Source organism: Cydia splendana, chromosome 4, assembly GCF_910591565.1.
Source record: "Cydia splendana chromosome 4, ilCydSple1.2, whole genome shotgun sequence".
Lineage (NCBI taxonomy): Eukaryota > Metazoa > Arthropoda > Insecta > Lepidoptera > Tortricidae > Cydia > Cydia splendana.
In genome coordinates this window covers 13,903,059-13,926,225 of record NC_085963.1, presented here as the reverse complement: position 1 = coordinate 13,926,225, position 23,167 = coordinate 13,903,059, and the positions used below count along the sequence as shown (strand labels likewise).

At 36.1% G+C, this 23,167-nt stretch overlaps 1 protein-coding gene across 1 annotated transcript in view; it reads left to right on the top strand.

Moving 5' to 3' along the window:
* LOC134789962 (RING-box protein 2) overlaps positions 1-20,490 on the top strand; it is a 65,275-nt gene extending 44,785 nt beyond the window's left edge. Inside the window, exon 2 of the mRNA XM_063760689.1 lies at positions 19,578-20,490. Coding sequence (XP_063616759.1) covers positions 19,578-19,759 — 182 coding nt within the window. The 3' untranslated portion in view covers positions 19,760-20,490. The remainder of the gene's footprint in view (positions 1-19,577) is intronic.
* Positions 20,491-23,167: the final 2,677 nt, after the last annotated feature.

The window sequence follows — 23,167 nt, the reverse complement described above, 5'->3', positions numbered from 1 at the left end:
TCAGACCCTGAGTACTATCTTGAGTCAAATAAATACATATAGAATGTCAGGTCGTTTCAAATATTTTTAATCCTGTCCGGTAGTTTATTAAACTGTACCATTATAAATTATAATACTATAAAAACAGTGCTAGGATCAAAGTCTCTCGTTGCGGTTTACACGCACACAGTATAGCGTTTTACACGGCGCCCGCCGCACACAATGATAAAAAACCTCGTCGTCGCCGTTGAAAATGTGCGGAGCCGACCGACACACGTCCTGCCTCTACAAGCTCTGCCGCGGCACTGAGCTGGCGCAGCGCGCGTCATCGGTAATATAGAGTAGTTTTCAAAAAATTGCCAAAAAATTATAGTAGAATTTCATAAACACTAATGTATACCAACAGTATAAGCAAACGTTGCAGATTGCTTGAGTATGAAAATGACTTCGATATTAAGTAGATTTTCGTAGGAATTGACACTTGATTCGGAGAGAAAATCGAGTTTGTTTTACTTTGATTTTCTCTTTCTCAAAGGTATGTAGGAAAAATATAGTTTGATATGCCTAAAGTACAGGGTATTAGTAATACAAAATAGCCAGGTTCAGCAGAGTAAAATTCTCAACATTTCCAAATAAGAGCTCGCCATTCAGTGCTTCACGGGGTTTTTCGGAAACGACCATCAGAAAAAAAATCATTACTAATTTAATAAGTCCTTTTTCTAATATTTACAACGATATTTATAAAGATAAGAAGACGCTTTTACTGGAACAAGTACTCATTGTTTCTAATAATGAGCGCAAAGTCCTGAATTTCGTCGACTAGTATCATCAATTTTGCATTATTTCGACTTTTCTTGTAAGAGCGCTCTTAATAATTTAATAAAATAAAAATCGATAACCGCTCGACCTCGCTCGTATTACACCTATTTTACATAAATAACCAATTACAGCGTATAAAATTAATTAGGTAGGTAAAGGTATCTAAGACGGTTATCATACCTTTGCTATTCAGAAACCGCATTAGTGTGATTACCGCCTAAGTAAAAATATCGTCGGTATTGGAAAACACGGAATATCTTAAATCCGCTAAGCATAATATACCGAAGCTTAAAGTATATAAATGGAGGTCCGCGAAAGTGAAACGAAAAAACCTTAGGTTAGCAAAGTATTAAAGTAAAGTTTTTTTTTTTTCTTCACCATGAATAGGTACAGAATGCTAACAATACACTTGTTTTTTGGGCAGGCGTGTAAAAATATCGACGCAACCTAAAATATAATTTAAAAAACATCGTTTTTAGTCGGGTAGTTGCTCATATTTTTAGCAAATTGGTCGCATATATATTAAATTAATTCACACGTATAATGTATGTACTTTTAAAATAGTAGGTACGCTTGCGTGTAACCTAAAATAAAAACGTCGTATTTGTATTTTAATCTCGGGATCAACATATTTATGATGTGAATTGAATTGAATATCTAGTGAGACACAGCTTGGATGTTGTAAGCCTACATTTTTTCATCCAAATATGTTTTTTTGCCATAGGTTCCATAAACATAATGGCAAAAACGGAAACTAAAACCGAATGTCACCCATTTTACTCGGAAACTATTGTAGGTAATGCTAACTTATATTACCTAGTGTAAAATGTAAGCTTATTTTTTTTTCTAACTTAATTAATGCAAATAAATATAAGAAAACTTTTTCTTGGTTAATTCAATCACTATTTGAACAGAAATAATCCGTGATGCTGTGGACACTGTATTTTCTAACTTAAAGCGCATACACTTCTTACTTATCTCCCAACTTATAAACATTTCTCGTGTGTGACTTAATGCGTTAGCTAGGCTTTTCCATGCGTGCGAAAGAGACAAATACTAGTTTAACGCCTTCGAATCGTAAATAAGCACTCAAGGTTTTGATGGAAAAGTACTGGAAGAAAAGTGCGCAAACCAACGGTTCACCCGCATGGCAGGGATCGAAAACATTTTTATTTTTTAATAAATTTGATTCACCATACAACACAGCCGGTTCAGCTTATGTCATTGTTAGCAACACACTAATTTTAAGATGACTTTGTTTCTTGGATTTCACATGGTTCGCATTTCATTTTTATTCCAAAAACTAATAACAAAAGGGACATTACTAGAAAATAAACACGGTCTTGTATTCACAAATGCCTCTTGAAATAATTTCAGACAGGTTTTTAACCTCTGACGAATCTGAATTAGCAAGCGAACACTGACGTAAAGGCTTAACACATTCACACCTTTCATAATATTGACACGACACACACACATTTTCAAAGTGTACGTACTTCGAAGTACGTATGTGGTAAAATGTAAACTGAGGCAGCCACAAAACTTATTTTACACTCACTAACTTGAAATCACGCATGTGTGCGGGGCCACACACGCGTAACAAGCACTACTTAAACCTCAATTAAATATAACAGTGCAAGTTTCATAGAAACCATTAAACAATTTACAGTTTTTCTTAAGTAAAATTACTAAAAGCATTTTATCATTAAAATTTCACATTCATATGTTTACTGGAGATAATGATTTTTCTGCTAGTTATAACGAATTTAAAGCTCATGATAAACATATGTTTTAAGTTTAGGACTGACCCACAAAATGCAATAAGTAGCGTTCATTTTAATGAGATCCTGAAAAGTGAATGCGTGTACCTGGCGACGCGTTGGCGCAGCAATGTTTGTGACGTTTGTCCCGTCACTTACTAAGCATTCGCCCTAAAAGAATCGGTCCTAAGTTGGATCTTCGATAAAGCGTAGTTGTTACGAGTAGGTTACAATTACAACTGCACTGGATTACTATAGGCAAGTGTTCGGTAAGCGAATAAAATTACACCCTGAGTGTTTTTCGATCGTTTACTTAGCGCGTGCTAGTGGATTGGTCCGGCGAACCAGTATAAAAGTGCTTTCTCGCATTACGCAAAGTTGTAATGGTTCTTAGGTTTACGGTAGATTGGACCCCGATATAGGGTTGCCATATGGAAGAATTATATGTCCTGATAAAAATCCTGACATCACCCTAAAAATCCTGGCATTTCTTGTAACAGAGATTTGGCGTAGCTTGAACGACGCCCCGGCGGCGCGCTGCGCTCTTCGGTATACTGTATCGTGGATCTGTATCACGTAAACATTTTTTTTATGAGGTCATTCCTAAAAATCCTGACACTTGCAAAGTCCGGCCGAAATCCGGACAAAGGGTCAAAAATCCTGACATGTCCGGATAAATTCTGATGTAACTCTCGAATCGCACAGATAAAGAGAATACATATGGCGACACACGGCAATCTCGCGCGCTGACCGTTAAAAATGTATTTTTAACCGTAATCCGAAGAAACCATGAAGAAACAATGTTGTCTTACTGCATCTTGCTTGATATATCCTTTCTCATCGGAATGAAAGTAAGCGAGCAGGATGTTGTACTCTGAGATTTCTGAGCGTGTTATCGAGAGAGCGTACCTCTGAATAATTTTCAATATACTTGTACTTTTAGATAGATACAAAATTATTTGGTTATTATCAACTGAAGATTTGCCAAGTTAAATGGTAAATCTATGATGCCGAAATGCGTACTCGTAAGGAAAACGAACGCTTACTGACCACAAGCTGTTAGGACAACCGTCAAACTTTGACAGAATGTATTACATATAACCGACAGAATAATAAATATTTACATTTTATACCGTGAAAATGATTGTGAATAGGTAAATAACAGAGTTACTATACTCACATAAATAATGCAGTCAAATTATGTGCAAACTACGTTTTGCGTTTTCGACGAATAATTAAATCACTCAGAACAAATAAAGCAAAAAGGTTCAGAAACCCTGTCTTATAATTTTTCATAAATCATAATAAAACGTAACAGTACGTGACTTATACGTGATTTTTAGGACAAGCATCTGTACAAACAGACGTCAAACGTCATGATAACTATCAAAGGACTGTCTCATTTCAATCATCAGAAAGAATACTATCTTTGTCTTACACTAGTACTAGCACTCAAAAGAAAAGGATGAGTATAGTTTTCCTGGTTCTTACTGACTGTCAAATTGGTTTGACCAACTATATATTTCATTTTTCTATAAAAATAATAATTGATAGCAACAGCTCTTTAGTTGTCCTAAAATTAAACTTTAGTTCTAATTTGACAAACGTCGCTTTGAACGTATGTCAGGTTAGTTAGGTTACTCGTACCTAAAATTAACGTCAAATAAATCTCTTAAGGGGCCCACTGAGTAACAGTCTGCCGGACGGTATCGGCCTGTCAGTTAGAACAAAATTTTGACAGTTCCGAACAAGTGACAGGCCGATACCGTCCGGCGGACTGTTAATCAGTGGGCCCCTTTAATATGCCGTTAATGGGGTTGGCAACTGTCAAAGGTTTGCCTAGATGGCGCCATCATAGCTTGCCCCTTTTTCTATGAGATTTGGCTTAAAGAGCTGGCATCCAGGGTATTAAAAAAACAAAAATTTGACACAATTCTAGGGATTGACGGAGCAAGCTATGATGGCGCCATCTGCTAAAAACTTCCACCGGCCAACCCCATTGACTTCGTGGTTTCTAGCCGGGATTTGTCCAAATATTTGTTAGGTATGTGTGTTTTCTTTAATATAGCAAACGAACACGACGCAATTCCAACCACACGCAAGTTTGGTTGGGAATGCGATTACGTTACCCATAAAAAAAAATCGTAAGACGTTTTCGCTTTGGCCCGCTGTTATCGATGTTAAAGCTCGGGACACACTTATCCCACGTACGCAACGTATGCAATGCATTATGACATCTGAACCCTGAAATTTGTACGCTTAGAAACATACGTGTCGTACGCAACGCATGAAAGTATGTTTCTAAGCAATCTAAGCATACAACTTTCAGGGTTCATATTGTCATAATGAATTGCAAACGTTGCATACGTGGGATAAGTGTGTCCCTGCCTTTACTTGTAGGTAGGTATGTACTCATCTGACATTGCCTTAGATTAGAACCCAGTCGAAACAATGCGTGGAACAAATTTGTCTCCTACAGTATCTTGACTCCAGTTCATTGCCAAAAACACGCACGCCAGGCCTATCACGTAGTCCATCATACATCATACGGATGCACTCACGATCGCGTCCACGTATGTAGAACGTTAGTATTTATAAATGTCGCCTCATTTTCTACTGACGTCTCTGTTGGCTAACGGATCAATCACCCCGCTGATCTCTGACGTCAATGCCTGAAACTACGGTAATCTTGGATAGTTACTTACTCAATTTTAGGAACAAATCAGTGGTAACAACTGAGGAAAAAAAGCTTAGTAGTTACCACCAACCCACTTTGGTGGTAACTAGTGGGAATTTTTATTCCCAGTTGTTATTATTATTGAATTATAATTTATAAATTAGCAATAGCAGAGGACGCTGGTTCGATTCCAGCCTGGGGCACTGGAGGCCTTGGTCACTTTTTCTTAGTATATGACATTTATTTCAGTTTATTAATTATAAATTCATGAAGATGATAAAATAGTTTGAGTCAAGAGATCCATAACGCATAGGGTTTTAGCACACATAACAGTCACGTGGTAATACTTATGCCACTTACACATAATACATATATTAACCGGATCGGATGAGTTCCATGTTTTGTCAAATGTGTTTACACTTCCTAGACATTTACGTCACACAAATTCTAACAAAAAACTGTTTTGTGAGAATTTAATATTCTAGGTGACAAGTGCCAACTCCAGGAATGTTGATCCAAATAATTTTCTGACCTTTCCAGTACGTACGTAAAAGCAATAATAATAAAGAAACTCAATGTCATTATTCCATCGATATTATATCTTTTCGAGACAAAATAAAAATCGATGCTCTAATTTTTCGTGAAATCGAAAAGGGTTGGGAATCCCATATGATATGACCGCTTACTAGCATGCCTTGCGTTGTCGTGCGACTGCGGCGCCGCGCGACTCCATACTTGATGTCGCGCATGACATACGGAGACGCGCACGACATTGCAAATCATGTTGTCGTCGTTCTTAGGGCTTCCAAATACCGGACCTCTTTCAATACCGGTATTAATACCGAAACTGTCTTTATCAATACCGGGATCCCGGGATCCCGGTATTGACTATGAATCGCTTAAAATTTTTGAGTTTTATTAAAATAAGGCTCACTATAACACCGGATATGTATGTCCTTAGACTAGGGCTTAGGATATTAAACAATAATGACTTCACCAGTTACATTTTTAGTTCAACCTAATAAACCAGCCAACTATATTCAAATTTGCCACCAAAAATTCGTTTGCCATACTACAATTCAATTACACAAACGGGTCTACCGCGATATAATTTCATTGTTTTTACCTTTAATTAAATATGTGTACAAAACGCGAGAGTTTAAAGTGTCATACTACAATTCCTTGCCTATTTCTTTCTAAAGACCGTATCGTTAATTATAGGGACAGATAAAACCTGGTCTAACTGTTGGCATGTGTATTATTTTGTATTACTATGTTCTTAGAGTATGATCTGAGGGTATTTTTAAGTGTGTGTGGTGTGTGTTAAGCTATATCTGATTTAAGAAGGTATGACATATTTTTTTATTTTAGGGACTTTATGATGCTTTTAATACCGTATAGCAAATATGTATAGTCTAGACAAGCCTATCGAGCTGAATTTGAGACTATTTCACCGACTCTTTGGTACGATTTAAAGTAACAAAAGGTTAATAAGCTGCCAGAACATGTTATCTAAGTGTCCTCTTCATGATTGCTCAATTGAGCAGCTGCGGAATAAATGTGGTGAATTTTTATTTTTACATAAAACCGTTTTTTCACCCCACGTTTTGGAATCCCTTCAATTTCTGTTGCAAGCGAAATGACAGAGACAGCTACAAGAATAAGCTCAGCTAGAAGAAAGCATTAATTAAACACATGCGTAATTTTGAAATAAAATTATAATACAAAAAAACGGCTAAGTAAAGTTGTCCCCATAATTAATGATACGGTCTTTACTTATTGGTATAATTTTAAGAACTAATTATATTAATATCATATCCTGAACATCAGAATTCATCACCAAATATGTATCTAACGCATATGCACTGATCTTGTTTCAATTAAATGATCTTCTTTAATTAAATGGGCTAGTAATCTTCTTGATACAGCCGAATTTAATAATTTTGATGGATTTTAACCGTTATAATCAGCACATTTTCCTTGTTTTTGAAAATACCGGGATCCCGGTATTGCATTAAAAAATACCGGTATTGAAAAATGCGTTAAATCGGACGGGATCCCGGTATTGGAAGCCCTAGTCGTTTTCCTAGTCTCGTCTATTATAAACTGAAATAAATGTCATATGCTAAGACAAAGTGACCAAGGCCTCCAGTGTAGGGTTGTAAAAAAACGGTTTTTTTTTCTGACTTGAAAAAAAACATGAAAAAAAACCGTTTTTTTTTCTGGAGTACGTTTTTTTTCAAAAGTATGAAAACTCAAAATTTGCAAGGCAGTTAATACTTTTATACGGTTGTTTTACTTGTTTTAGACTTTATGTTAACCATTAAACCAATTTAATTTAACAACTTTGATTAATAACAACATAAATGAAATCTGTAGTGGTAGTTATCGCAATTTACTGTTGGCAACACCAACGCCTCTCGTCGCCGCATCAGGGAATTCAGGGATTCCCCAAAAATTACTTGGTTTTAAGTTACTTATATAAATAAATCACGAAAAACCGTTATTGTGGCATATTTTTGTTCATCTGAAAAAAAACCTAATTTAGAAAAAAAACCATGGTGCCAGGTTTTTTTTCATGTTTTTTTTTCATAAATTTGAAAAAAAAAACATTTGGTTTTTTTTTCTATTTGCAACCCTACTCCAGTGCCCCAGGCTGGAATCGAACCAGCGTCCTCTGCTATCGCGGCAGGTGCCTGTGCCGTGCCATTCGGCCACCGGGCCACAGCGGCATAGGTCGAATTTTTCCAAGTACAATATGCACTTCTTACTGAAGGCTTATGGCGCACCCTTAAACTTAAACCCCTGGCGCTTTCGTCTATTATCTTGTTGTTTTTTAGGGTCCCGTATCCAAAGGGTAAAAACGGGAGCCTATTACTAAGACTCCACTGTCCGTCTGTCTGTCTGTCACCATGCTGTGTCTTATGAATCGTGATAGCTAGATAGTTGAAATTGTCACAGATGATGTATTCCTGTTGCCGCTCTAACAACAAATACTAAAAACAGAATAAAATATATATTTAAGTGGGGCTCCCATATAACAAACGTAATTTTTTTTCCGTTTTTTGTGTAATGGTACGGAACCCTTCGTGTGCGAGTCTGACTCGCACTTGGCTGGTTTTTTAGTCAACTATAGGTATAATATAATACAACTGAGACTTGGCACTTCGTTCCTAATTGATTAGTGTTAGTGATAATTTAAACGAAGTAGGCGTAATTAATTTGCTATGAGTATCAACCTCTCATATATATTATACTACTCTTTGGTATCAACTACATGGATTATAAAAAAAAAGATCCATGATATAAGTCAAGTTTTTAAATTCTAAAAACATTATTTGAAAGCGGCGAACTCTAGTTCTAGCACTCTAGTTCTGTGCGTCACATGGAACATTTTCAATGTGAGTGTAAACTGTACTAGGTTTATGGGATAGAAAATGAAAAAAATGCCATATTTATAGAAAAAGGCGTCATTAAATTCACAATTTCACACCTACTCCCACTACTCGGAAAAACACAAGTCATATATCAAACATTTCTTTTATATTCTGCATTTCCTGATCTTCGTAATAGGAAGTGTTCTCACGTTCTCATCGAAATGCGTATTTATTCGTACATATCGCCAATTACTCAGGGTTACATGTAAGTAATGTATTGCAATAAATGCAGGAAATATCGTCGTTGTGCGTCTCAGCTTCACGCAGTAAAAAAATATATACTCGTAGGTAGATTATAGATGTACCTACAGTATTAAGCTTATACATAAGAGTAAGATTATATAGATGTAATGTAAGTACACTCTCTATACACAATTGGGAGACAAATTCAGACTAATATTTATACTAACCGCACCCAGCACAAATATGTAGACTGGTCGCAGCTTAAATTGTTTGCGAAGATGATGCCATTATTACCATTAGGTAGATTAGCTATCTTCGGTATTACGCCGAATAGTGAGCAGCTAGAGTCCGTTGTGAACCGACTGGAACAGAACAAAATGAGAAAGAGTAATTGTAAAAGTAAACGTCATATTTTCATAAATTAAACATTAATGACATGTTCTCACTTTGTCATTGAAAACACGGAGTTAAGATCTCTCGGGAAGGATATACTCATCATCATCGTCATAGAATAGTTTTAACCCGGAAATCATCCCTTAACGAGGTTTAAGGATGTGAAAATGGTGGGGATATTACTATGGAAGTGGTTTATGGAAATACTAATTCTGCAACACAGACGATGTCGCGGGCAGAAGCTAGAATGACACAAATAAGAAGGAGTAGAACCACGAAAAAAGTTCCTTTAACTTTTTAATTATAAGATTTAAACCACAACGCGAATAAATAGGGATTCTAAACCCCAGCCAGCAAACATCAGTTTACTAACGTTTACTTCAGCAACATCAGTTAGATTTTTGTGATATTTAGGATCAGATATCCTAAATATCACAAAAATCTAACTATAGTTTTAGGTTTTTTATTCGTGAATCACATATTCTTAGAATTATCTCGTTCAAACATTACGGCACCGCCAATGTCCATTCAAGCCTTGTTTGTCTGAATAGACTGGACAAGGTATAAATTAAATTAACACTGTTGATTCTACCATAATGGCGTCATTGTTATAATAAAAGTTTTGTAGTAGTTAGGCTCCCATTGACTCTTCCCGTTTTTAGGGTTCCGTACCCAAAGGGTTAAAGCGGGACCCTAATTACTAATACTCCGCTGTCCGTCTTTCTGCCTGACACCAGGCTGTGTCTCATGAACCATGATAGCTAGACAGTTGAAATTTTCACAGATGCTGTATTTCTGTTGCCGCTATAACAACTAAAATAAATATTTAAGTGGGGCTGCCATACAACAAGGGTGATTTTGATTGCCGTTTTCGCTCGATATTACGGAATGGTACGGAACCCTTCGTGCGCGAGTCCGACACGCACTTGGACGGTTTCTAATCACTCATTGTGTTACATGTCCTAAGCTCTGACCATTGTGCCTTTAGACCGCACTAGCCTTAGGCCACAGCGTTAAGCAATACCTTGCTTGACGAGAGATCGGTAATAAAATACGTAACTATTTACGTCATTGTGTCATTGAACATAAACAAAGGACTTCATTGTCTTAGCCGTCTAGAATCGCAAACAAAATGTAGGTTGTTTTTCTGCATCTCGTAACGAGGTCAATATAGCAAATTGAAGATATAAAGTTACACCGCCCGTGCGTAGGCACTGACGAAGCTTTGATTGATCTTGATTGGGGGCGGGTTGTGCCCACAAACATTGCAATTTATGTCAGCAACACTCGCGTGACAAACCTACTTATAAAAGCCATATGTTAAAGCCTTAAATTCATTGATACAAGTACTATTATCGCTTGATTCGGGTGCCAGCTTCTGATGGTTTCCCGATGACCGTAGAAGTAGGTGTGTCAAATTTGTATATTTGCCCGGCAATTCTTGCTACGCGGATGTTAAGTCTTGTGAGTTATAAATAGGAAATGGTAGAAAATTAATAATATCACAAATCACAAGGAAGCGTTTGTGTTGCTAAACATACCTATAGGTTTATGGTAGCTAGTTTGCACGACGGTATATAATATTGATAATAGGAATAATAAATCGCACTGAGTTATTTTTCCGTGGTAGACCAGTCTTAGGTAGCCTGCCATACTAAAAAGCATTTTTTTTTAATTAATGTAAACTCGTTTTTTGTCATATTTAAAAGCAGTTTTTAAATAAACGTATCGCATCACTATTAATAATTTTGGTGTAGTTATCAGATTATCACTTAAATTTATCATGTAAAGTTAGATTTTAGAGCTCCGTACAAAACTTTGTTGACGGAGCTCTTATGGGATCACTTCGGACTTGCAAATCGGTTAAAAGCATTTTTTTTATAGTAGGTACTTACTTATTACAAAAGGCCGGAAATAAGGGATTAGTAAAATCAACGGGTAATAACTGTTCCGATCGCATTATGTATTCTTGTCTCAAATAATGTCAGGTACAGTCAACTGTAAAAATATGGGTGTAGTCAACTTACTCAAAAATATGTCCCATAGTTCTTAATTCACTGACATAAGAGTTATGGGACATATTTTTGAGATGATTTGTACACCCATATTTTTACAGTTGACTGTACCTACTGTACTTTAAACAACCCATACTATAAGATCTCACCGTTTTGTTAATTTCGTTTTCCATTAGGTACCTACTGATGTCTCGATTCACGGTGATTGTCGGAGAATAATTATGCAAAAATATACCTTTGTGTGAGTTTGCATATCGGCTATTGAATCAATTGAAATAGTCATAGCCTAAGGCGTTCGTGTACACGCAGGTAGGTCTAGCCGAGGACAACCGCATGAATATTCATAATTATTTGTTATTCAGATTACTTAAAAGTGAGAGTCATTTCATTCCGCAAAGCTAGACCCAAACTTAGAAAGTGACAAAAGTTAATTGATCTTAATTTTTTCGGTGACAAACGGCAACAACTCTGTAATAATACGATCGTCCCCGATTCTGATGGCCTTATCCGTAATGGTGGATTCCATTCCGTTTAACTATAGCAATAAATAATTGATTTCGACGACGGAATTCACATTACATTGCGTACGGAGTTTATGACAAGTTTATTGGCAGACCATAAAACTTGCGATGAAGCATTCGTTTTTCATTCAAGATTTCTTTTTGCGATTATGAATCATTGGGTTTATTCCTTCCTCCTTTAACAAATAAATAAGAGGAGTTTTTTAGATGGAAATTACACAGCAACGGGTGTAAAGTGACATACTTAATAGGTAACTGAAATTCGTGCTGAAATATGATGCGACTGATTTAAAAAAATACAAAAAAAATCTGCTATCAGACAGGATGGTAAATTTCCGCCAGGAATTACTATGTTGCCTAATATGTTGTACCAAAATGAAATACAAAATATACTATTTATATATAGTTTTTTATGATTTTTTACACAGGTCCAGGGTGTTTTGTCCCCAGGAAGTCAATTCTACGCCCTGTCAATTCAAAATAAATGTTGATCATTTAAAACCGCTAAATTTATTGAAATGTAAATGTATGTAAAATCGGACAAGGACGGATATTACGGATAAGGACAAATTTCGGGAAAATCTTATTATAATTTTATTTGCCCTCGACCTTAGTTAAGGTGTAAATACTTATAAGTACTTACGTTGTAAACTTAATTAATACTAGATAATATAACAATTACGTTTCACGGATATAATCTAAATATGTATATTGTTTGAGCGGCCCTGTATTCTGTAGGTCTTGTTAAATAAACAAACCTTTGGTTACGTGCGCACAAATAAGGTGCATTTTAACGCCTTTTTAAAGTTAGCACCTTGGCGAAGATAACATTGTCGTGTGATGAGCGTGACTGTACCTACTAGTTCACCTTCAATAAAAATGTTTACACATTGAAAAAAATAATTATCGTAAAGTGTCAAGGAAATTACTACATTATTTGTGTTGACATCAGTTATAAGTTAATATAATAACTATACGATTAAATATTACTGGTCTTTCCTTTTTTAAAGCTTTTATTAAACAAAAAATTAAAACCTTGACAAAAAACTTGCAAATTAAGTATAACATATACGTACACTGCCTTTTGAGTATTGGCAATTGGCATGGAGAAATAGGTAAACTTAGTGCTCACTCCATACATGGCTTTCATTACTTCTTAATAATAATTGACGACCGGTCTGGCCTAGTGAGTAGTGACCCTGCCTGCGAAGCCGATGGGCCTGGGTTCGAATCCCGGTAAGGGCATTTATTATTTGTGTGATAAACACAGATATTTGTTCCTGAGTCATGGGTGTTCTCTATGTATTTGTGTATCTATATACATAAGTATGTTTATATCGTCGCCTAGACCCATAAGAACAAGCTATGCTTAGTTTGGGGTTAGGTTGATCAGTGTAAGATGTTCCCAATATTAATTTATTTATTTAATAAGTTGTAAGAGATATGTTAAAACTCGCTATTAATAAACATTAATGTGCCACCTAGAAATACCTGCTTGTTACATTCTTTGCTCCAACTTAATTGCAATAACATTGAAGATAAAATATTTCATTTTAATATGCCCTCATGTAATTACATAGAAAAGTGGGTATCAATTAAATTTACATTATAATTGTTCAAAGACGTTTCGCTGTGGGTTCCGAACTCTTTTTTTTTGCTCGAATTGTCAGTGTCCGTGTGAGAATTAGGTTTCCAACTTACCACCTACTTAGTAACCTTACTTATTAATCTGCAGTACTATTAATTTAAATAGTGAAAAAATGTCCGTATGATGGTTTTGTTACATTCTACATTTTTTTATTAAGATTAGGTATATACTAACCCCCTTATTCATAAACGTTTACTAAAGTTGACAAGCCGATAATAATCGTTTGTCCCTATCCATCATACCAATACGTCGGAAAGGGACAAACGATTATTATCGGCTTGTCAACTTTAGTAAACGTTTATGAATAAGGGGGTAATGAGTTTTCGTAACCTTCGACATTGAATATATAAGAAAAAAACTTAGATTAAGCATCCTGAATGAAAATGAGGTCGACGTTTTTATTACTTATATTGTTTAATTATGATTATGGAATGGGTCGTCCACTATCCTCTTAGCTTAAGAGGAAAGTGGACGAGCGAGCGCGACCGCTACTCCATACAAAAGTAGTCCCCAATCCCCATTTATCTCTCTGGATATTTATATTATAGAAAATATTTTAACATAATTGGATGTAAGTAGTAGTAGAAAGAGGAAATATGGTAGTCATTTGCGCTCTTTAAGTATGATAAATTAAAATTAAAATTAAAATTCTTGATTGCACAACTGCGAAAACGCGACCAATTTATTTACCTAACCAACAATTTAAAGTATTTTGTGACGCAGTTTCCATAAGTAGGTGTCATGAATAATTGTGTATTTTCACGTAACGAGGCGGATGTAGATTATGTATATAGAAGCTCGTGGAATTCAATCACTTAATCAAGTCATAGGACACTTTCTACGTGACTTCGGACGATTATTTTCGAGGTTAAGAATCTATTTCACAATGCTTTTATATTTAACACGTCGACTTCTTACACATCTTCTTATAATATGTATTACACATTTTCGTTCAATTATAAAATAATTATATTAAAAAAAAATCCATTTATGTCAAAAATGCCTTATATCATTTTGCTAGATCGATTTTATCAAACATAGCTAAGAACCACCGCAAGGAAACTCACTTTCACGTAATAAAAACCGCATCACAATCGGTCCATCCGTTTGAGAGCCACGATGCCACAGACAGACATTGGCGTCAAACATATAACGCCCGTATTTTTGCGTCGGGGGTTAAAAAACTATTTGGCTGTTGGTGTAGGTATATGTGTCGCAGTCAAAAGTGTGAACTGGTCAAAAGAACTTTTAGCCGACAAAAACAGGCAAAACTGCTTTTGACTGAGCATGTTGGTCAAAAGTAGTTTTACCTGAAAATCATTGGTTAATAGTAATTGTGACTGTTACTATCAGTCAAAAGAACTCGCAGAAATAGGTAGGTTAGGGTTATTTTTTTTTGCTACGCCCTAAAAACGAAACTGTTCCCAGAGATAGGTAGGTTAGGGTTAATTTTTTTGCTACGCCCTAAAAACGAAACTGCTGCCAGAAATAGGTATGATTTTCAGGTAAAACTACTTTTGACCAACATGCTCAGTGAAAAGCAATTTTGCCTGTTTTTGTCGGTTAAAAGTTCTTTTGACCAGTTCACACTTTTGACTGCAACATATGCACTGACACCGCGAGACCGTAATAGACGAACACTATCTTTTAGTTATCGTCGCATGATGTGAAACTTTATACATAAACCGCAGATTATATAAATACAATAACGATTTACTCAAGATGTCCATTTCTTTGACAATATCGTATAACGGTCTCCTTTTTGCCATATGGTTGCACGCTTGATTGGATTAGAATGTTGCACGCGCTTCCTTTCACTCCGCAAGCCACAGGATGAAATGATAATAAGAGTGGTTTAAAATTAAATGGTGTCCGATGAATGCAAATGTAAGGTCTTTTCATTAAATTGTTGAAAGGGACTCTACCTGTTGTTTTCGCCTCTGCGCACACCTCTCAAATGTCCCGAAGATCGTTGTTGTGTACGAGAAAGACAAGGACAACGTGTATACGTATATACCTACATATGTGTGTACTTACCTATAAAAGAATAAGCTACAGTAAAACCACCCACCTAATGTCCAAAAGCTCCCAATTGTAGTCAATTAAGTGTGGTCCCAAAATGAACCCGTTCAGATGAGGTGACTAATTTATTTGAATGTCATATTCTCATATTTCTAAGGCAAAACATGTTTGTAAATGGAAAAAAACCAACTCAAACAAAACTAAAAGGAACCTTGGTGTGCATTCAACTTAAAAAAAATAGGTATACCTACCTACTTTAGTCGACTTCTTTTTATCTAACAGCTGTTACTACAATTAATCATCCTTACAGATTTGTCATTGTCTGATAATAATATGTATACAAAACTTATGGTTTTTCTCTGTAAATAAACATGTTATGATAGTGTATAAGTTCTTTCTATATTTTATATGCCTAGGTAGCTTCGTAATTCTATTGTTTTTTTCATAAAAAATACAATGGCTTGTGTTGTAGACTACCTACTGAATCAACAGCATGCTTGGGTCAAGCTGGGTCACGCAGGCTTATTCTGATTGTGATAACAGGTTATTATAATACAGGATTTGTTATTTATTTATATGATATGTCAATGCCTAAACTGTTTAAAGTGACATTTAGGAACTCAACCAAAAACATCACTTTTAACACTGACAGATCATATCCATAACAAATCCAGATCAAATTCATAACCAGATAAGCCTCATGGTCATTTAAAATTTAAAGTCAAAATATACAATTAAATGTATCTGAAAACATTTAAATGTACGCCACCGGTTTAGTCTGTCGCGTTTTTAAAACACTGTCAGCGTATTTTGAGCTCAAACAGTCTTTTGTTTAGTACACCGAAAAAAATAATTTTCTACAATACTACCAGAACGTATAGTAATTAAAAATATAGTTATACCTACTAAAATCCGGTAGTAATAACAAAAAATGTTGTATCGTGTAAAACTTGTTTTTTAAACATCACTGTTAAATTCTAGTTAAATGCAATTTCGTTGTATATGTAAAGATGCAAGTGTTGTAAATATTAAACGTTTGTCTCGTTTAATATATGCATCGTAACACTAACTATTGATATGTAAAAATAAAGATACGAGTGTACACGTTACAAGTTATTATGTTGTGGTTACTATAATGCATTGTAGTCTGAACGAATCAAACAGTTGTGCCAACACCACGGTGTATGCGCGGGTGGCGGGGGGCGGAGAAAGGAATTGCGCAATTCACAGAACGGCAGCCATTACGCCAGCGTCTTACGTTCCGGCCGGTCGATGTTTTATTTACGTAGATCCTGTCCATAATTTTATTGTAAACTAGTACAAGTGTATAGTATAAGTGCGTGTTGCTGACACAGTGAAATGTGCGGGCTCCGATTAAGGAAAAGTCCTCCCGCACCGATGTGGATAAGGAGGGATTCAAACTGGTGGAAAGGAAACGCAAGGCGCGCAGGGCGCCTCGTAAAACTCTGTGTGGCACTACGGAGCCGGTTAATTCTGGCCTACGAGTTGCGACACCGACTACGGCGCTCTACGTGTCTCGCCTGCATTACTCCGCCGGGGCCGACGAGGTGGTGGAGTACGTCCGCCGGAAGACTGGCTACACGCTGAGGATGCACCAGCTACAGTCGCGTCACTATGTGCACTTCAGTTCATTTGTAGTGCGCGTGCCGCGGCCTCTGCAGGACACCATCGCAAGCGCGGACTTCTGGCCGAAGGGTGTGGTGTTTCGGCGGTTCCGGGGCAACCTGCCGAATCCTACGCCGAGTCAGACGACGCTACGGAGCCACGCTGTTACGTCGTCGCCCAAATCCAATGTTTAATTTGTATGCCATTTTTGTGTCTATTGTTTCCTTTGTGGAGACAAAATGATTTTTTCTTTTGTAGTGTCACAGTGCCTTGGTTTTACTGTAATGCTGTGTTACTTATTTGTGACGTCCCACGGTCAAAGGTACCTTATGGCGGGTATGGAGTTATGCATACCCCAGTAATCTACAATAAATAAGCTATCGATAACACAAAAGATCAACCTTCTAGGTTGCGTAGTTACAGAGATATGATTTTTTGAAAATAATGTTGTGAAATGAGCAACTTTACGATAGAGAAGTTTTAAGTTTAGCCGCCTAAAAAACTATGTTCCTGAAGTAAGTTACATAGTTGAGTACAAATAATAATACCTTATATATCTGAGATTAAAAAAATATTGCGACTTGTTCTGTAATGGAAATAGAAACTTTTGATATCGACTGATTTATGTGTATACTAACCAATCTCTTGAAAATAAAGTTTTATTTCATTTTCACGATTGATTGCAATGAGCTCTCAAGATTTAAATTTTATCTATTAGAAAACGACACTGACAGACAGTTTAAGCAAAAAACAATACCGATTTAGAGGTGAAAATGTATTTTCTGACTTTTTCATATAAAATCACAAAATTGAATATTTTTACTTTTAATGTGACACACAATCAATTTTTCTGAGCACATATGAAAGAAATTCTGTCATTCAAATGAAATAAATCCTAAAACCCCAACTAAATACTATATTTAACCCCTTATGCCACTTTAAACTTACATAACAATAACAGTATTTGCTCCATACATTTACGAAAAGGTACCTTATGGAAATAAATCTAATAATACATCACTACAAAATATCAATCATATTACAGTTTATCTTTTATGAATAGAAAATATTAATTTACATTAAACTGCCCCAAATTTAATTAGTTCTTCGTCATAATAATCTTAAAAAGACCAATAATTTGTATGTAATGAAAAGGTACCTTGTGATTAAGTTACATGATGAGGCATGATGATGATGGAACAGTTAGGATAAACTAATAATATTTTGGGGTTAAGATGGTATAAATCGTCTATTTCTTATCAATAATATATTTCGGTTGCTATTGAAGATAAGCGGCATTGAGGTTCAATGACCTCAGATATTCCATAAGGTAATGCGTCGGGTATTGGCATTTTTCAGCAAACCAATGGCTGATTTACTGCATGCGACCAAACCAAATGAAGATTATTCTAGTTAAGAAAGACTTGACGAGAGTAACTTTGGTATAATAGCAGGCTACTTGGATTTGTGATGTCGGTCTATGTACGGTTATAATATTTGCGAGGCGCCCCAACCAGAACTGAAATTATCAAATTAGTTTTGCAGAATGCTAATACAGTTCTCTACCAAACTTCTTTTCCCGTATTGACTAGTTTTTTTGGGAATTTTCAATCTTTTTTCCATAAGGTACCTTTTCTACTAAACTCTGAGACGACATTACTAGGCTTATAACTAACTTATAACAAAAATAAAAACAGGTAAACAAACGTTACGCATTAAGGTTTCAGATCACACAATAAAAAAAAATTGAGCATTTTTTCACCTCTTTACAAAACATTTCATATCTCCGAAACTAGAAACCCTCATAAGGTACCTTTTCCCGTGGAACGTCACATTTGATCAATAAAATAAAAAAAAATAAGTGTGTAAAACTTGTCTGTATTTACTAGAAGAGCAGTGTACTGGTTATATATTGTTCACGTAACCAGAACCCACTGTGCTGAAGGGACTTCTAAACGGGTCATATGTTCACTGCAATATGTGGCCGGCAACTATTAGTGTCCCTCTCTAACATGTGAGTAAGAGGACACCAATAGTTGCCGGCCACATATTGCAGTGAACATATGGCTTGCTTAGAAGCCCCATTAGCACAGTTCGTTCTGGTAACGTGAACAATATAAAACCAGTACACCGCACAAATCGTTCAGTTACATATACTGAATACCTTGTTATAACAACAGGACAGGAACGTATATGTTACTGTATTATTTAGTAACCATTAACAGACCGGCTAGTTGGGTTTACTAAAAGTCTTATACCCACTACTATACACTTCATAGAATTAACAAATTTAATTTAACAAGAATGGTCTGGTTATGTTTACAAAGTGTCCTGTCGTCACATATACAACAAGACAATATAGTACAGCTAACCAGATTCTGGTTACCAGTACCAGGTTTTTTTTTCAGTGTAGTACTTGCAGTACCTAGGTAGGTAGTACCTAGGCGAAATCAACATCACTGAATTTTCCCAGTCTAATATCTCAACTTTATTTCAGATGCCTGCCTCCGCTGCCAAGGCGAAAGCAAGAAGGACTCATACGGCAAACAGGACTGCGTAGTGGTGTGGGGCGAGTGCAACCACAGCTTCCACTTCTGCTGCATGTCGCTGTGGGTCAAACAGAACAACCGCTGCCCGCTGTGCCAGCAGGAGTGGTCCATACAGCGGATGGGCAAGTGAAGCTTCTGGCCCGCTCTCCCGATGGCCACGGAATGGACCCTCCGAGCGCTTCCGCTCAACGCTTACGCTGACCCCCTTACTTTTCTTTCATCAAATGTGTCGCTTAACTTCAAACTCGGGTAAATCAATTCGACCCTCTCAGCAAATATCCTATTACCTTTTCTCATAATCTGACAGATGGATTTACCCGAATTTGAAGTTAAGCGACTTAAATGTATGGCGATCGGCGTCAGAAGGTCTACCGCGGAACACGAAGTTCGAAATTTTGTTATTTGCCTCTTTATTAGTCTTGCATATCGGAATGATAGGAAGACAAATAACGTAATTTCGATGTTCGTGTTTCGCGATAGGCCTTCAGCATCGAGCGTGCACGTTCTGAGCGTACGTTTTACGGCCGAGGCGTCTAAGTGCCACTAAGTGGCTCAAAAATTGTATTCTCTTTACAACCGTATCTGTGTAGGGTACAGGTGTATTCATGTATAGTCGCATATGTTATATATATGTCGGCGGCCGATCGTAAGATCAGGCATATCGTGAAATTCCTAGGCATATCGTGAAACGTGAAAATCTTTGACTCCTTCCCTGAGTCGACGGCGCCCCGCTACGCGGGGCTACTATTTCTGGGCAGTTTGCCCTTCGGGCATCTGAAGCAACCTAACGAACCTATCCTACCTATCTATTGAGTTAATGTAACTATCGTCAAAACATTACACAGGAACATTACGATCTGCCTGATCTTACGATTGGCCGCCGACATATACATCGGTATTTTTGTGTTTGTAAATTATGAATATAGATAATCTCTTTCAACGTTTGTTTTCAATTAATATTGTGTGCAATTATTGCTCAACCTACCATATAAAACTCTCTGATTTTAGTAGGCACCTATGGTAGAATAGCGTTACTTCGGCAAGCGGAGATAAAACCCTGTGCGACTGTATCATTGCATAGTGAGTTTGTATGGATATTGACAGTCTTTATTTCCTTATCCAAGTGACCTTTTATAAAACCTCGGAAACGGGTGTCATTAGGTCAGTCGTTCAACTTGTAAGTATTTTTTTCCTTGTCAAAGTAACATAGTGTATAAAAAACACGGACCTTGGTTTCAAATAAAATATTACGAGGAAGAAAACAGGATAGTCATCATATTTCCGCGTTTGTACTCGTACCTACATATCGGCTATATGCCGGCCCGACGCCAAATGCATAACAACCTTGACTGTTTGGTGATCAATTATAGCCTGCAATTCTTTAGGTACTTAACTCATCGGTAATGTTAAACGGTTTAGTTAAACTCATGAATAAAGAACCTTCCAAGTATCTATCTTGGTAAACCCGCCGTGCCGAGGTAACATAGTAATGCAATTAAGTTTTTTATTGGCAAAGACCATTCTTCTAACAACAGTGTTATAATTGCAACAGTCGTAAAAGGGTGACACTGACTTCAAATCACATCGTATCGTTTTATTAGTTTTCTTTTCACATTTGGGAAAATTCAAACTGGCTAAAGACACTACTTCAACTATCCAATGTCGGAAAAGATTACATGGATCTGGAAATCTGGATTAAAAAACAATTAAGAGTAACTCTATAGAGCATATTTATACCTATCTGAGTGGATCTACTTTTTTGTTGTTATTCTGTCCTGTCAGCTAGGCGATAGTTGTACCTAGCATAGTTTGTTGCTATACCTTCTACTAATGTGCTAAGAATATTATACAAAGGGATTATAACTGCCATATTAGTTATTTTAACTACCATAAAACGGGTTTTAAAAGTGACCCAGGAGACCCTAACGAGTGACAAGAAATATGTAGTTGATTCACCCATATCTTCTGGGTATTGTTTGTAAGGTGGCAAACACACCTTCTAAGTATATGTATACGGGCGCGGCTTTCGACTAATACTTCTGTTAGCATCCCTGATTTCATTAACACAAGCACTTTGAACAACACGAGCAACAAAATTAACCTTTATTGGACTCCATAACGGCTTCAATCTCGAATCCTTTGGATGTGTTTTACCATATTGCGTCGTAACTCATCGATGTGATCGACAGCCACAATGTCAAATCAATTACCATCACTTTAGATCATTGTATTATCGTGGGGACAAAATGTATTATAGTGAGTGACCATATTTTCTTAAAATGTTAGCACTTTGGTTGAAACATCAGGTCACAACTCAAATTTTACATATTTTTGTGTAATTTCTATTGTTTGGTTCGTATAGAATTGATTCGTGGATTTGGAGAGGAGCATTCGAATTATTTAGGCGTAGGACTTTGATCAATATTTTGATACTTACCTCATAAAAATCATGTCCGAACTAATTTCCAACAAAAGTTACCATGTAAGGTAAACGTCCTTAAATTTGATCTCTATTGTTATAATTAAGATTAAGTGGCTACTAATTTAGGCATTCGGACATTTAGGTACGTTATTGTTAAGATAATATACATATGTACTTCTCTGAAATATTGAATCCCAACAAAAACATAAATGTGAAATGAGAGCCAAGTTCAATATTAAGAATATGTGTCGTTGTTGACTCGCTGACAAAAGAATTGAGATCTATATGGGTGGGTGGGTGGGTGAGAATTATATAGGATTTGACTTGGCTAGTTTTTACTAACAAACCAAATTTTAGAAAAGTAGCCTATACGAAATGATGCCAAATATCAAGTTTCTAAGTGATCTTGAACAGGGGTTAGGTTTTTGGTCTATAAGTATTAATTATTTTTTTTCCATCGAAATATCAATAATTTCCAGTTTTCAGATTTTCCCTCTATATGCACCTAATAGTCTACCTTGATGCCAAATATCAAGTTTCTAAGTCATCTAGAAGTGGGTTAGGTTTTTGGTCTATAAGTATTAATTATTTTTTTCCATCAAAATATCAATAATTTCCAGTTTTCAGATTTTTTCCTCTATATACACCTAATAGTCTACCTTGATGCCAAATATCAAGTTTCTAAGTTATCTAGAAGAGGGGTTAGGTTCTTGGTCTATAAGTATTAATATTTTTTTTCCATCGAAATATCAATAATTTCCAGTTTTCAGATTTTTCCCTCTATATACACCTAATAGTCTACCTTGATGCCAAATATCAAGTTTCTAAGTCATCTAGAAGTGGGTTAGGTTTTTGGTCTATAAGTATTAATTATTTTTTTTCCATCGAAATATCAATAATTTCCAGTTTTCAGATTTTTCCCTCTATATACACCTAATAGTCTACCTTGATGCCAAATATCAAGTTTCTAAGTGATCTAGAAGTGGGTTAGGTTTTTGGTCTATAAGTATTGATTATTTTTTTTCACTCGGAATTTCAATAATTTCCAGTTTTCAGATTTTTTCCTCTATATACACCTAATAGTCTACTTTGATGCCAAATATCAAGTTTCTAAGT